The sequence below is a fragment of the Ictidomys tridecemlineatus genome, chromosome 4 (genome assembly GCF_052094955.1).
Source record: "Ictidomys tridecemlineatus isolate mIctTri1 chromosome 4, mIctTri1.hap1, whole genome shotgun sequence".
Taxonomy (NCBI): Eukaryota; Metazoa; Chordata; class Mammalia; order Rodentia; family Sciuridae; genus Ictidomys; species Ictidomys tridecemlineatus.
This window is the reverse complement of record NC_135480.1, coordinates 56,908,396-56,925,223: the sequence shown is the minus strand read 5'-3', so window position 1 is coordinate 56,925,223 and position 16,828 is coordinate 56,908,396. Positions and strand designations below refer to the sequence as shown.

The window sequence follows — 16,828 nt, the reverse complement described above, 5'->3', positions numbered from 1 at the left end:
CTGAGAGGACATCATGGCTATCAGAACTTGTCAGTCTACAATTCTATCCACCAAAGTCTCACAAAACAAGGGGCCATCAGGTCAAGAGGTCTGTCTGTCCCTAAACTAGATGAGGTCCTGGACCACAGTCTGGGTCTACTGCCAGGGTTTCTTCTTCCTGAATAAACCAAAGAATGAACTTGTCACTGAAAGATGGGTTTTATTATACACATTTTAAAGAAAAAGTAATTGAGGCTAAGACACAGAAGCTCAAGGTAAAGGTGCTCTGCTAGAGTTTCAGGTTATTTTTTTTTCCTTTCCACATTTTTTTATTGGTGCATTATAGTTGTTAGCTATTTAAGCCTAAAACAAACTAACCTCCAACCACAGCTGAGTTTGAAAGGTAAAGAAGGAAAAGAACCTTACCTGATACCCAGTTGCCTATAGTCTAGGCCCAATCCCCAGTCAACTTGTTGTCAGAAAGTTTAGAACCAAAGCTTTGGTCAGTTCCTGACCAGAAAAAAATCAAGCACTGTAATCTCTATGCAATTGACAGTTGCTGGCCTAGATGGTGCAAATACCCAGGAGATTGAAGGGGCTGTCAGATGCTCTCTGCCAGCAGAGTTCCTGAGGCTCCAGAAGATCCCCTGGAGCTGTGTTCTGCAAATCTGTTTCATGGTGCCATGTCTCTGAATCTTTCTTTCTCTCCTCTCTTCACTTTCTCTGACACATAGCTAGTGTCTTTGTTTTCCTACTTCAACTTCATACCTTTGTTATGCCTAACTCAATGATAACCAAAACCTCATCTTCTGTCTTCTGCCTAAACCACCTGGAACTGCAATTTGAGATAGGTGCCCCCTACATGGTTGCTGTGAACTAATCCACTTTGCACATTTATAGCTCCCCAGTTCCCATGGTTCCAAATGCCTTGGGGCCAATCTGTGGTCAGTTTTTAGCAGGTTGGGTCAGAATCCTATCTCTGCCTCTTTCTTGCTGTGTAAACTCAGCAGTTCCTCTTCCCATTCTGATCCTCTTTTTCTTGCTTTGTGTAGATAGTCTGGAAAAAGCCAGTGTGTAGTCTGGAATCAAAAACCATCTATGCAGGTTCATCCCTTAGCTTTTCCCTTTCTGCTTCCCACAGTTTTGTTTGAGTTTAAAAATCTCAAAAAGTGACGCTAGTAATTTTTCAACTCAAAGAAAGAAGATTGTTCTACAATGAGGCTCCATGATTCAAGTGAAGAGGCAATCTGGCTTTATTGGGAGGAAAGTGGGGAGATGGGGCTGAGCCCAAACTTTTGTCAGAAAGCTCCTCAGTGACTGCAGCCCAGGAGGCTATTCACTCTCTGGGGCTGGGGAAGGGCCTTGGCTGCAGTCAGTTTCTCCACATCACTGTAGCAGTATAAATTAGAGCCATGGATGAGGTACAAGCCAGGACCATTGGCAGAACATGAGTTGGGGCCAAGGGACTTTTCTGTACATAGAGCCCCATCAACCTTCTCATGTGGCCATGGAAGCTCTGTCCACGTGGCTTGAGCTCCTGACTTCAGGTCCAGCCACCATAGCCGCCGTCCTAGAAAGAAGATATCAAACATAACATGGCTTCCATATCATGGGGATGCTGACTTAGCTCTTCTCATGACCTGGTGGGAAGCTATGCCATGGAGAGGTAGCAGAATGAGTCAACTTTTAAGAACCAGAAGCCCCTCACCTTCCATGATGTACAGCCGAGAAGACCCAGGACAGGTAAAGGCTGCATCCACAGCCTGAAGGCTGATTCCATGAGGGCTTCCAATTTCCTTCTCTAACCGCTTTGGATAGCCACTCACCAGGGGATAGCCTCCCTTTGTCAGGAAGACATACACCTGGGAATCCTGGAAGACAAAGGACAATAATCAGCATAGAGCTGGATATTTGTATCCAAGTTTTCACCTCAATCTCTCTTCCAACACACACCTGGATCATATAGAGTTTATCCTCCCAGGAAAAGGCAGCATCCACTGTTGAAGGACCCTGGGGCCACAGATGAACAATGGGCCAGCTGTGCCACCCATCCCGGCTGGTGTCCAGACGCCAGTAATGGGACCCTGTGGGATATCAAAAGTAGTTCCAGTGTTGGCAGGAAAAGCCCAGGCAGCAAAGAAGCTGCTAGTAGCAGATGTAGGGATGAGTCACAAGAGGGATCAAATGTCTCCATCAGCAAGAAGTAAGCGGCCAGGTGAAAGGAGAAATGGAGTAAGACTTCGTTTGTAATGTGGGAATTGTGGCCCAGCTGGAAATGCAGTCAACAGAAGCAAGCATGGGGCTGGGATATAGCTTAATGGTAAAGTGCTTGCCTCACGTGCGTGAAGCCCTGGGTTTGAGCCCCAGGGCTGAAAACATGAACATTAAAAACAAAAAACAACTGATATCACAAAGAGGCAAGCATGGAGAAAAGCAATCGAGTTTCCATATAAGGCTAACATTGTGGGGTTTGGTGGGGGCTCTTAGCTCATCTCAGGTATGAACAGAGATGTGGTTTTAGTTAAGGGCCAGAAGTTAAAGAAAAGGACCATGACAAGCTTCTGCAGAGTGTTCTCATCCTGGCTGTATTCTCTGATCCCCGTGAGGTGGCAAGAGAATGAGGGATTAGCATCCATTTTTCTTCTCCACCTTTTACAACAACTTGTTAAAGGAATTATCTAGGCTTCCATTCATCCTTTTGGCTTAGCCCTCTTCAATTATACTAGTGTTGCCTTCTCTGTTGAAATTGTTCTTGCCAAGGTTATGTTAATCTAGTGTAATTCTTTGTCTTTACCTGACTATCTGTCAGCAGCATCTGACTGCTCACCAATCCCTTCTTTAAACTTTTTTTTTTGACTGTGATACCAGACTCTTTCAGTGGTCTTCTCATCTCTTTGATGCTTCTTCTCTTCAGCCTGATATCTGAAGATTGGAGTCCCCTAGTTTGGGCCTCTTCTCTTCACTCTCTTAGTGATCCCACCTAGTCCTGAAGCTTTAAATTACATGCTGAGGGCTTCCAAACCATTCTCTTCAGTTCTGACTGACCTCTCCTTTGAACTTTAGACTCAAAATCAATTGCCTACCTGACATGTTTATTTGGTGCCTAATGAACTTAATATGTGCAAATACAAAACTCTCTGTCTCTCTCAGTTTCTCTTTGTAGTGTTTCCCAATTTTAGAAAAAGAAACCACCAGTCATTCCATTTCCCAGACCCCCAAAGCTGAGTTTTTCTTGAAACCTCTGTTTTCCCTTCCCTACTCTGACCACAATCCCACCTACCAATTGATGCTGTCAACTCTGCTTTAAAATATATGATGACCCTTCACCACCTTTGCTGCTATCATGCTAGTCTAAGCTTTCATCACCTTCAACTGGAACAGCTGTAAGAATAACAACCTGGATTCCTTGCTTACATAATCACATCTGCATTGCTGATGGTCCACAAGAAGCAGGATGGTTTTTTAAAAAATAAGTTGGAACATATCACAGCCTAGTTCAAGACCTTCTCTTTGCTTCCTTTTACAGTTGAAAATCCTTACTAGGCCTATGTAATCTGGTCCCTGTCTCCATCTTTTTTGAGTCACCCACCTGCTCCTTCACTGTGTTCCAGTTGTGCCAGCATTCTTTCTTGATTGCCCTAAGTATTTGCTGTTCACTCTCTCTAAAATGTGTTCCTTCTAGGGTCTTGCATGGCTAATTCCTTTTCATTACTGACAAATAAACTCAAAACTTGTCTCTTCCAATGAGGGTCCCATTTTTCTCACTTCTATTCCATTAATCCTCTTATTTGTTTCACAGATTTTTTTTTTTTGTATCAGAGATTGAACCTAGTGGTGCTAACCACTTAGCCACATCCCCAGCCGTTTTTATATTTTATTTAGAGATAGGATCTCACTAAGTTGCTGAGGCTGAGTCGCTAGGATTACAGGCATGTACCATCGTGCCTGGCTTTTTTCAGAGATCTTAATACTATGTGAAATTATTCGATTTCCTTCTTTCTTATTGTCTTCTCCCTCTAGTGGCTTTATGAGGGCAGATGTCTTGTCTTTCTTGTTTACTATTGTATCCCCAGTGCCTAAAACAATGCCCATTGCCTCTCAGGGGCTCAATAAATATTTGTTAAGTAAATACGTGGTATTCTTGCTTTGCTTTGTAGCTGTGAACTGAGTTTGTAGTGGTGATTGCCATATTTGTCTTCCCCTTCTGCTGGAATTACCCTGCTCAGAACCCGAACTTTTTTTTTCTTTACTGGGGAGAGGGAGCGTGGGGTTCAGAGACTGAGGATAAAACCCAGGGCCTTGTGCATGTTAGGCAAAAACTCTTATCACTGAGCTATATCCCCAGCCCTCAGGGGCCCTATTTTGAGAATTATGCTACTCTTTGTGCAGAAAAAAGTGATGAGTCCCCAACACATCTGTAGCCAATATGTAGGTTGACCTGCAGCCATTTTAATGCAGTCTGATATGAAAATGTGGAGCTGGGCCAATCAGAACCTCTCTCAAGAAAAGACAACAATTGAAGAAGTTGGCAGTTGGATCCAGGGCTGAAAGATCATGAAGTAGAGATGGTGGAGAAGACATGATGATCCTTGTGCAAGCCAAAATTATAAGGAGCAGAGAGTGAATAGGAAACCATGGGGCAGAGAAAAGAAAGATTTAGAGAGAGAGAAGATAACTAGGCCCATGCTAAGTAGAGAAGTCACATAGATGTTTTCACTAAGACAGTGTGTTCTCTCACTTCAGCAGGATTTTTTAAAATATTTATTTTTTAGTTGTAGTTGGACACAATACCTTTATTTTATTTATTTATTTTAATGTTGTGCTGAGATCAAACCCAGGGCCTCAAACATGCTAGGCAAGCACTCTACCACTGAGCCACAACCCCAGCCCTCAGCTGGATATTTTTAATATAATGGGGTTCTTTCCGTGGCCATGTGCTCTCTAAGCTATGGAACATATATGATATTTTTTATTTAGGAGTTCAGCTGTATTCTCTTCATAGCCATGATCTCTCCATGGCTGAGTGCCCTCTATTTCTGTGTGACTCCTATGGCTCTTTTTTCTCAAGCCCTCCTTCTCTACCCCCTACAATCTTTGTCTATGTGTCCTCCAATGGGTCCACACTCTCCCCATATTTGCACGTTCTCCTGATACTTACATGTACTTACTGTGGCATACATTCTCAATTTAGTTCTGTATGGTCCACATGTGTATGTTTCATTCCAATTCTGTGTTATCATTATAGTGTGCATTCTTGCTAAGGGGATATGCTCTCTTTGAGGCTATGCATTTTTCAATAGAACATGGTAGTCATAAATTATCAGATTTTTCCAGGTTGGAGCAAAAAAAAGAAATTTTCACTTTTGTGTTCTCAGCACTTTCTCTCCTTTTATATCTGATCATACATATATCTCAGGTTGAGTATAATGTGGTTGTTCATACCCTCTCTTAGAGATAATCTAAGTATAGAACATGACTCATCACTCCCTGCCTAACTAATCCCAGAACATCTCCAGGTATTAACGGATGGCTTTTACCAATTGATGTTACAAGTCAAGACACAGGTGTTTCCATGGGACACTCAGAGGAGAAAACTCCTTGAAGTCACTTCATAAAGGCCTAGGATATCCACAACTTCTTGACTGGTTCTTAGAAATGGTAACATCTCATCCCCAGGTGATGCTAATCTCAGAAGCCTGACATATGAACAAGCTACCTGGGGAAAGATTGGGCTCCTAATGATCAATTCCAGGGGAACCACTGTACTCAGAAAGATATGCCAAAGTAAAGGGACACAAGAAGAGACAGAAATACAAGGAGATCTCTAAAATTAAAAAAAAGCCAGAGGGCTCAGCAGGATGCCTACAAGGAAGACATGAGGAGCCCTTGGGGCTCAGAGAGATCCACAGAACCTGGGAGTAGATGCCTACTTACTGAGAGGTTAACAATTAGATGAAATTAGAGGCCTGGGCAATGAGAGATAAGGTTGAAAAATATGCATCAAAGGGATTGAGGATGGAAAAGGACATGCTAGGGTAGGGACAGAGAGGACAGAGTAGAGACCATAGTGATGAAAATGGAGAAAAAGCCTCAAAGAGGAGAGGTATAACTGAAAGAGATGTGAGAGTTGGGGAGTCTCTTACCACTAAAGGCATAGGTGGCTCCATGGTTGTCAGATACCAAGGCAGATAAGACTAAATCTGGACTACAGCGTGTGTACTGAGGGCCATGGCGGGTGCCATTCCCATGGGCAGTTCTATTCCTGTGCATTCCATGGCCTAGAGGAAAAAATAGGTGAGGGGAACATAGAGGGAGCCCACAGGTCAAAATGGGGTCTGAGGTGGAAGAGATGGTTGGACAATGGGAAGAATCAGAATGGCACTGGGGTTAGGGGTAAGAGCCAAGGTGTTAAGGCACAGAGTTAAGGTGGGAGCTGGGGCACATGTGGTCCACGAGTTCAGGGAATTCTAGCAGGCCCCTGGGACTGGGACTTTCTCACCTCTGCCAGGGCAGGATACGAAGTAATCTCGAGCATCCCGAGGGTATGCTGCAGGCACCTCTCCCGTGACAGGGTCAAAGCGCAGAAATTTGTTACCCTGGAAGCAGTAGTAGCGTCCAATCCACCGCAGGGCAGCTGTGCAGTTCCCCACAGCTGGCCAGGAACGCTCCTTTTTGTTTCCCGTAGCAAAGTCCCAGAACCATTTGCGGTTTCCTTTTCCAAAAGATCAACAAGCATTTGGTGAGGCTGGGTTATGCCCCCACTTGTGCTTACACTGGGGTCCAAGATGGGTCAGATATGGTACTGGCCACACAGAGTACCAGCAGGGAGACAGGTGAGAAAGATACAACAATTCAACAGCAAGGTACACACATCAGCTCAGTGATAGAGTCAAAGAAAAAAAATCTCAGGGAAGGTAAGAAACTGAAATCTGAAGTAGGAGTTACAAGACAGATAAGACAGGGAGATGGAACTCCAGAAACAGGTAAAAGCAAAACTGAAGGTACAGGAAATAGCACAGAGTTTCTCAAATTTACTGTTCAAGATAAGAGTGTGAAAAGAGTCAAAGCTGGATGATCAATAGGGTTTAGAGAATCTTGCACATAAGACTAAAGAGCATGCATTTTTCTGTGGACATGGGGAATAATGAAGGAATTTTAGCAGAATTATGTCTAGTTATCTTCAAGAGAATGAGTTCCTCTCCTCCCCTCTTAACCTCTAGATCATAACTGGCTTTTCTATTTTCCTTCCTTATAACGCCACCACCATCACTATCAGTACCACTACACCACCACCATCATCCCACCAGGTCCTTAGATTCCCACCTGGACTGACCTTGAAAGAAGAGGACCCCTTCTTCTTGGCATTCGCCCCGATGACATTCCACAGCTGCATCCACTGGGGATGGGATTCCAGGAAATTCATCTTGGAGCAGCTTTGGATATCCTTTCTCCTTCTTTTCAGGAGGATACACCCAGACTTTGTCCCCCTACATCCAAAAGCACTCTCTTTTTAACTGTGCATCCCCAGATACTGCCACTTGATTTTCACACACAACATTTTTAAAAATATTTTTTAAGTTATTGATAGACCTTTATTTTATTTATTTGTATGCAGTGCTAAGAATCGAACCCAGTGCCTCACATATGCCAGGCAAGTGCCCTATCGCTGAGCCATAGCCCTAACCTTCACACACAATATTTTGATCTATTGCACTTATATAAGATCCTCCTGCAGAACCACACATTTTCAATCCATCTGTGGAAAACAATATGTTGCTCCTTGTATAATACATACCCTCTGTGCAAATCTGTTGCTATTACTATCTCTCTCTCTCTCTCTCTCTCTCTCTCACACACACACACACACACACACACACACACACACACACACACCTTGCTAAGTATAACCAGATACTCCTGTGGCATACTTAATCATAACACTTTCAGTTTGGGCAAACACACCCACAAATAGTCATCCTGAACTCATCCATCCACTCCTATATTCATTTGTTCATTTATCAATACATTTATTCAAGAAACAGTTACTGAATGACCATTATATGCCAGGTATTGTGAGAGGCACTGGGAGTCAAGAAGTTCTCTGTACAAAAGCAGAAACAATCCTACAATTCTGGCCAGGTAGCCACCAAGGTTGAAAGCATGCAAAGTATATTTGGAATATAAAGAAATGCCTAAGTCTGTCTACTAAATTCCTGAGGAAGGCTTCACAGCAGAGAGGAAGCATTCGGCCTGAGTTGAAAAATAAGCAGAAATTTTCCAGATGGACAAATGAGGAAAGACTGTTACCAGCAGGGGGAGCAGCAAGCAGAGCCCAATAATGAGGAAGCTCAAAAACTTTATGTACATAATCTCATGTGGTTGGCACGCAGTGAACATGACAAGGGAGGAGAAACCAAGGGCCAAGTCCATGAGACCCGTGTACACCTGACTTGTAATAACCAGGTACATGGTGGTACCTTTGCTGAAACAGGGAACACAGAAGGAAAGGTTTGTTTGTATGGAAGATATTAAATCCAGAAGATGCTAAATTTGAGGTGCCTGTGGAACGCCAAAGTCAGAGATTTCTGCCAGGAAACTGGTTAAGAAATGTCTGAAGGCGTGTTAGGAGAAGATCCAGACCTGGTATTCACAGCATGAAGAGTCCTGAGAATAATGTAATGGTTGAGATCACCCAGGGAGGGTTCATGAAAGGGCTTGGAGTAGATCCCCATGTAATACCTGGGGATTGGCTGAGGATGGGACACTGAAGAATAGAGGGAAAAAAGGCAGCCAGGGTCACCTCAACTGTAGGTACCTTTGGTAAGTAAGGAGAAGATGACTCTCTGAGCACACACAGTTTGGCCAGGGCACAGGACTTGGTAAGCATAGTAGTCTGTATTTCATCCTTTACTTGCTCCCTTAGCCACATATCATTGCATTGGGAAGACCTGCCCTGCCATATGAAGATGAGCTGACACAGAATCATAAAAACTAAGTAAAGAAATCATAGTAAGGAAAGGATAGCCAACAATGTTAGGTGTAGCAGAGCCTTCTAGAACTTAAGACCAGAACTAAAAAATAGCAACTGGAGGTTGTGCCTTTCAGGTCAATGTACATATGTATTCCCTTAGCCTGGGCTTTTCTTGGGGAAAAGAAAACACAGAGGAAGAAAAGTTCATATCTATTAGTATGGGCCTTGCTGTAGTTTGAATATGTCCCCAAAAGTTCAGGTGTCAGAACCCCATCCCCAGTGCAACAATGTTGAGAGGTGGGATCTAATAAGAGGTGATTAGGTCATAAGGGTTCTGCCCTCATGAATGAATTAATGTCATCACATTAACATGATAATGGGAGTGAGTTATCACAAATATAGGTTGTTATAATAGCAAATTCAGACCCCTCTTGACCTCTCTCTTGCCCTTCTGCCTTTCTACCATGCTATGACGCAGCAGGAATTCCCTCACCAGATGCCAGTACCATCGTCTTGGATTTCCCAGACTTCAGAAGCATAAGTCAAATAAATTTCTGTTCATCAAAGAGAACTAGTCTCAGATATTCTGTTATAGCAGCAGAAAATGGACTAAGACAGGCCCCATGCCAGGACCACTTGAAGGAGGTCTCTTGTGTCAATTCCAGCTCTTTCTGGCCCAGCCCTTATGTTGGCCCAGCAGTACCTTGATCAGGAAGACACTGTCGTGACCACGGCGGAATGCAGCATCCACGGGGGTGGTAGAATTCTTCCACCTCTCTGAGATTAACTCTGGGGCCCATTTGTGACTCTTCCACACGTATTCCCCTGAAAAACCCACACTAATTGAGAGACCCAGAAAGAACAAACATTTGGCCTACTGAGACAGTTACAGGGATGTTGTTGGTGATACTCTCAGATAATTCCTCAGCCCTCCCATAGGCAGAAATAGTCTCTGTAAAGGGGGGCCAAATCTGTGGTGCCAAATGCTCTAGCTACAGCCCATCCTACCTTTAAAAAACAGCAAGGTACTATTGTCATCAAAGGTAATAGCGTCAAAGCTCCAACCATCTAGGCAGTATTCTGGGGTGGAGGTAGGGAGACGGCAAAGTAAAAAACAAAACAAAAACAAAAGAAACAGTAAGATGATAAAATGCAGAGATACAACCAGACAGATAGATTCAAGGAGTTGGTGTCCCACATATCACACCTGGGTTTGGCTTTGTTCCTTTCCCACCTTCAGCAACACTCCCATGGGCATTAGTCCTAAAGAGAACACAGATAGAGGTCTGGATCCAGTGGAACAATTTGTCTCCCTTGGCTTTTGACCCAGGCCTAAAAACTGGCCTTATCTTACCCAAACCCAGATTCCAGTTTTCCATCCCTAATTTACTCACGAAGGAAGTGGGTTGGCAATGACCAGAGACCAGCACAGGCCCCAAAACCCCAGTGCAACTGGTGCTCCTAGTACCCTATTCATGATGAGCTGGAAAGGCCACAGAACAGCACTGGGCTCTGGGTTGAACTCCTTATATAGAGTTGGCAGCAGCTCCACCCCCACTCCCAACCCTACTGGAAATGAGCTGTCTCCCAGGACTATGCTAATATTGGCTGATTACATCACTGCAAATAAGGTCAGGGTCTGGACAGATATCTGAGTCCAAGACTCTCTTCCCGGCAGTATACCCCATCCCCCTTCAGCAAATTTCCAGCAGAGACTAGCCCCTGCCATTGATATCCAGCAGTGGCTCCATCATACTGGCCAAAGTCTTGGTATGTATAAGTCAGGGAAGGAGGTAGATTGAGGATCACCTTCCCATGATTGATTTTATCTCTATGGTGGGGGAAGAGAGATGAGGGAAGTAACAGCTTTGTGTAGAAAGTGTCAAGTTATACTCAACTAAAGCCCTAAGGCAATTAGAAGAGACTGATACTTACATAGGTCTACACACAACATACTCAGACCTACAGCTTTTCTCAAGATCTAGCAGGAGCTTTCCTTGGGTACTCCAAGCCTTCTCAGCTTTATCCCTAGATTAGTGATTTAGAGGGCAATAAAGATTCATCATTGCCAAATGTCCAAGTCCCATGCCCAGCCTCAATGCCTGCCAGCAAAGAACATTGCAAAAGTTGCCTGGCAGGGAAGAACTGAAAGTAACAGGGTGGAAGAGGAGGTGTCTCGCTTCCAAAGGGCACTACCATTACTAGTAATTAGCTCACGGTAGTTTCAACTTTGGGGGGAAATGCTTTATTTACCCATCATAGAACAAACAGAACTGTAACTGGGTTTCACAATATTTGCAGCTGATTTCTTCTTAAATGCTGCCTTCTCAATAAAGTCTTTCTTGATCACCTTATCCAGACATTTCAGACTTGCTTGTTTCCTTCATGATGCTTACTGAAACTTGAAATTATTTCATTTATCTACTTATTTGGCTGCTTTTTGTTGGTTATTTGTTTTTGTTTTAAATTTGTAGTGTTGGACATCGAACCCAGGGCATCATGCATGCTAGAAAAGCACTCTAACACCAATTCACACCTCAGTCCTATTTTTGTTTTTTGACTTTGCTTGTTTTGTCTGTCTTATTTACCATTAAATCCCTGCCAGCTAAAATGGCACATAATAGTTGGTCAGTAAACAAATGGAATAAATGCACTTTGAGTCCTGATTAGTGTTGCTAATGTTATAGCCAGATTTCTAACAGTTTTCCTTCTTCTGGGGTAGGTAGAATATTAGTAATGGTGTGTTATGATAGGTGGCATATTGAAATCTAGTGATCACAGATGACCTAGTCCTTCCTGGGATCTCACCCACCATCTCTAGTACCTGCTCTCCTCACTACTCATTTCCTTCTGAGATTGACTGCTGTCAGGAGAGAATTGTGGGTGGAATCAACTATGAGCCTGGCTGAGTTACTGGGGCCCTCTTTTCTAGTTAAGCCTGAAAGGGTCCTGATCCTTCTCAGAGGATTCCAACCCCCCTCACAACCCCCTATAAAACTTTAGCAAAAGTCTGAGATTCCCCCCAACCTGCCTTTGCCTTTCTGGTGCTGGGGATTGAACCTAGAGCTTGCACATGCTCTGTCATTGAGCTTCACCCCCAGCTCTGAGATCCTTTTTCTATTCTGCAAAATTTCCTCCCAGCAGAAAAACAGAATTTATGGTACATGCCACCAGTCCTCTGCCATCAGGTTCAATGTCTTCTCCTGAATTACAAATGAAAATGTGCCATTAACATCATTATCTCTTCATAGGTCAGTGGACAAAGCTGGATTCCCTGAGAGGTAATGACAGCTCCAACGGCTGATATCTGACACCCACCTTCTCTCTATTGCAGGGTATATCTGGTTGGATCTGCTGCAGCCCCGATGCTGGGCCCCTCACCTTTTCTTTCCCTCACAATCTCTGAAACCCTATATAATCTTCCTGGGATCCTGCCTGAGCACCTAGTGACCCTCCATCAGCAATATCCTCAACAATTTGTTTTCAGTTGCCACAGCCCAACTACAGGCTTTGCTAAGCCTGCCTGGATTGATGGAAGCTTTCACCTCAAATCTCCAGAAAAGTCTTCAATTGTCCTATTACTGACTTGCTGGTCCAGGGATCAGTCTGACCTAGCTGGGTTCTTTGAGGAGAAACAGCAAATGTACTGGATGATGGTTTTTCATGTTGGCCTTTTCCCCACATAGCTCTGGTGCCCTTCACAGCACCCCTGAATCCATCTATCCAAGAAAAGTGCTTTATGGCCCCTTTTCCTAATGCATTTGTCTACCCCAGGATGGCTTAGAAACCTTATCAGAGCCTCTAGGGAGCAGGCCAGCAGAGTCTCTACACACAGGCAGCCCCAACCAAAGCTCAAATTCCACATAGAAGCTGAGAGGTAGAGAACTGTGTGGATATGTTGGCCACCCTGGTGCTGGTCACAGGGTACAAGGCAACACCCCTCGGGGTACCCATGATATGGAAGGACTCGCTTCCAGACCCTAAACTGGAGGAGGCAGCTTCTGCTTATCCAGAGTCCTCTCAGCCCTCTGACCTGGCCTGAGAAACTTATCCATATTCAGGACTGATGCCCCCTGGAGGCCTCAGGAACCAGTGCACTCCCATGCTTTGATTTAGGTTAGAGCCCAGGGTTTTTCCTCCCTGAAATTAGGCCTCCACAGACTTCATTCTTCACTCTCCTTAGCCCTTCTTGGATGAGCTTAGTGGGATGCCCCCCTTCTACGATGCTTTCCCTTTCTCTGTGAACCTCTGCTGCCCAGGGCAGGCTTAGGAACCTCAATCTCTTGCTTGATTTCCTTGGGAATTCAAGTCCAGAGAAATTGAACTATCTCCTTTTTTTGTGTGTAGGCTTTTCAATTCTCCTAACCAATAAAGTTCTGACTTTCCCCAAGGGGATATAAATGTGGGCCTGCAAATATCTTCATGGACAGAACTTCCTCCTACACTGAAATGGGTCACATTTAAGTTGGACATTGATCCACTGTCCCTTGGAATGGCTATGTCCCACCTGCCCTGCTGTGGATCTGAGTTTCTCACTGAGCCCCATGGAATGCTGGATATTCTGGGCCTGATGCCTGTTGCTGTGTACTTCAGAGCAGAGTACGGGTTCTCCCACCTCCCCTAGATTGAAGACTCAGAGTTAAAGCTTCAAGTAGCCTAAAAAAATTTGCTGCTCCCAAATGATCCCTCCCAATATCTTTCTCTTGCTTTGTTTATAATGATTATTCTGAATAGCCTATTATTGTTTCTCTGTGAATAAATAATAATGATTTGCTCATATCTATTGGACACCTGTGTGTGTTTGTCACTGAGCTAAGCAATTTATATGGATTATTTCATTTCAATAAATATATATAGTACTTGCTATGGTACTTCCACCTCCAAATTCATGTGCTGGCAGCTTAATCTCCAATGTAACAGTGTTGGGAGGTAGGGCATAATAAGAGGTGTTGAGTGTTAATGGCACTATAAAAAGGGCTTGGTGATATGGGTTCTATTGCACTCTTCTGTTCCTTCAGACACCAAATCTACTAATATCTTTATCTTGGACTTCCCAGCCTCCAAATTTGTGAGAAATAAATTTCTGTACTTTATAAATCACCCAGTCTCAGGGATTTTGTTATAGCAGCACAGGCTACAATGCCTTTTTCACAATAACCACAATGATCTCCAAAAATATATCTCAGATCACTTTCTGCTCCCACTTAAAACTTTTTTCTTAAAAATAAAATCAGTTCTAATTCTACTAGCCAAAGACCACCACTATGATCCCTTTATTTTTGATTCCAGCTTTTTCTACTCTTATAACATTCTTAATAGAAAGATGTGATTTATAAAATTCTTCTTAACTGTGTATCTCAAATATCAGCATTTTTAAAAATGTGCATATGGTTTCTCTATACATTTAAGCGAAACTTCAAATAACTGTTTCCTACTAATGAAAAGTTAGGTTTTTCTGGGATTTTTTCAATTTATAAATAAAGCTATAATGAACATTGGTGCACACATCTCTTTGTGCATTTTCCAAATTATCTTCTTTGAATATATTCCTAAAATTGGAGGACTATAGATGATTCTAAAGTATTCAGTCTTTAAAAAGTGTTTAGAGGTGTTGAACTGCTTTGTTTTGCATTCTTGTTTTTCTTCTTACTCCACAGAATCACTATCCAATTGTTAGTTTGTTTCATATGGCATCCAGTTCATCCCTACTGCTTAAACTTCTCAGTGGTTTATTGTTATACTATAAATCCAATCCAAATTATACCTGAGTTAAAAGATCCAACTCATATCCACCCAACTCATTCCTTTCTGCCTTCCTGGCACCCTCCTGCCTGCAGCCAGCCTGGCTTCCTGTCAGATCATCAAATAAACCAAGACCTCCACTCTCAGCACCTTTCTGTCTGTTCTTCCCTTGTCTGGAGTTCTCTGCCTCCTTTTGACATAGCTAGTTCCTTATCCACCCTACTCCAAACCTGTAGATTGATGATAAAAAGGGACCTTCCTTGCCCACCCTTTTTAAACACTCTGTCCTCCACCATTGTATTCTATTGATTTCCTTTACAGCTTGAACTTGAACCATCATTGCATATTTAGCTCCTTGTGTTGCATATTTGTTTTCCTTCCCCACTAAACTATAATTTCCATAAGGACAGAGACAATTTCTGTCTATTCCCAGGGTCCATCACTTTGTCTTACCAATAGTACTGAGCAGTAAATACTTGTTGAAAAATCAACGAACTGATAGGTCACATGTGGCCACAGAATTGATCACACTGGACAGACCTACATGAGCAAGTTGTGAGCCCATGTAGGACCACAATATAACTTTCTGACACGTCTCAGTAGAGGCTTTGCAGTGATCCACAAATCTGTGAAAATCATTAAGACACATACCAGCCAAATCAAGGCATCACTTCCATTGTCAGGCACCATTCACACATACTTGGTCCAAGGCCTGAACTGGAAGGAAAATGCCCACCATGATTGGATCTAGGAGGAATGAAGTGACCTCACTTTGAGGACCTTTTGCATGACCTAGGAAGACCACTAATTTGTTATCTATGGAAATCAGCCCAAGCAGTCTGTTTTTAGGCTGGTAGTGGAGTCATTTAGGGATTCCCACCCAAGGAAGGGCATCTTAATGCTATTTTATTCCTCTCCTACCTTTAGGTACTCACAGGTAAAAGGTTAAGACTGGGAACTTTGAGCTTAATACTAGTATGTAAGTACTAGTATTATTGCTAGTACTTTGCTCAAAATAGGGGTGCAGGGGAGTGACAGACCATCACATGAGAGCTCTCAAGAAGACTCTACTGGTGTGAGTGGTTGATAAATAAGAACACTACTTCTGCTGGCCAGGGCATGTGGCTCGGGCAATTTTGTACATTATCAGAATCAGAAGTATAGGCCCTATAAAAACACCTGCCTTAGAACTTTCAAGGAACTTATCTGTCCCTTAACCTGCCTCCCATGTCTCAACCAGAGGGGATAGAAAAGACCAGAAAGATAAATATAATCAAGGCTTTCATATGGATGATCTAAGAGTGCCCCCTGACTTTTGCAAAGCCTCCACAGTCTTCCACAGGTCCATGGACAGATACTCCTATCCTCAGCCCAGAAATTATGCTATTTAGAATGAAGTCTTAATATTTTCCATGACCTGTCATGATTAGCCTTCCCAATCATTTCCCAAATTGTTGGGTGCCTTCTCTGGTAGTCATCAAGCTAGGTGCCAGAGGCATGAAGATAAGTAAGATGCTACAACTTACCAGTTATAAGTTTCACAGCTACAGATTCAATTCTGTTCTCTGTACTTCATCAGCATTATGACCTGTTGCTCTGAGCTTTAGTCTTTTGAACAAAAGTGAAAATCATAGTCTGTTTCCTCCATCACTGAATGCTGTTTATATCTCAATTATCTCTGGAATTGGCAGTCAAACTTTGGTAGACTAGAGTTCAGGAGTGGGTAAGAAGATCCTCATTCCACTGTGGGGAAAGGGAAACCTTGGAATGGAGAAAAAGGGGCCCCCCACACTTATTTTCTACTTGGGCTTCAAGCATTGCTTTCATATCGTGAAACTGCTTTCCCTGGAGCTGCTAGCTGTGTTCTGGGCAAGGGTCTTCCCCTGCTCTTCTCAGCCCCATAGTAGATAGGCAAAAGACTGTCGTATTATCATAAATGCAGAAATGGTGATTTGGAGGTGGCTGAAAGTCCCAGGGATTTACCCTCTCTTGCTTTCCTCTCCTGAAGTTTCAAAATACGGAGCCCATGGGGAAGGTGGGTACCCTGCCTACCTGTTTGTCTACCTTTTAGTTTAGAGCTGGTCCCGACAACCCATCCTTCACAGTCCCACCCCACAAGAACCCAGCAAAAACATC

General features: G+C 43.3%; 1 protein-coding gene across 1 annotated transcript; it reads right to left on the bottom strand.

Annotated features, from left to right (window-relative positions):
* Positions 1–1,208: 1,208 nt before the first annotated feature.
* On the bottom strand, positions 1,209–10,496 carry Hpx (hemopexin). Its single transcript, XM_013365581.4, has 10 exons — positions 10,345–10,496; positions 10,158–10,213; positions 9,959–10,030; positions 9,654–9,775; positions 7,313–7,466; positions 6,479–6,691; positions 6,123–6,257; positions 1,933–2,063; positions 1,688–1,850; positions 1,209–1,549 (listed from the first exon to the last, which is right to left on the bottom strand). Exons 1-10 carry the CDS (start codon positions 10,425–10,427, stop codon positions 1,290–1,292), a joined length of 1,389 nt encoding a protein of 462 aa, XP_013221035.1. The 5' UTR covers positions 10,428–10,496; the 3' UTR covers positions 1,209–1,289.
* Between the last annotated feature and the right edge of the window lie 6,332 nt (positions 10,497–16,828).

What these genes read in the sequence shown, in the direction of transcription:
- Hpx (XM_013365581.4), bottom strand. Translation starts at nt 10,427, where the DNA reads ATGAATAGGGTACTAGGAGCACCAGTTGCACTGGGGTTTTGGGGCCTG. An exon ending in ATTGCCAACCCACTTCCTTC is followed by an intron (nt 10,214 to 10,344) that starts GTGAGTAAATTA and finishes TGTTCTCTTTAG; the next exon opens with GACTAATGCCCATGGGAGTG. An exon ending in AGGGGTCCTCTTCTTTCAAG is followed by an intron (nt 6,692 to 7,312) that starts GTCAGTCCAGGT and finishes CTTTTGGAAAAG; the next exon opens with GAAACCGCAAATGGTTCTGG.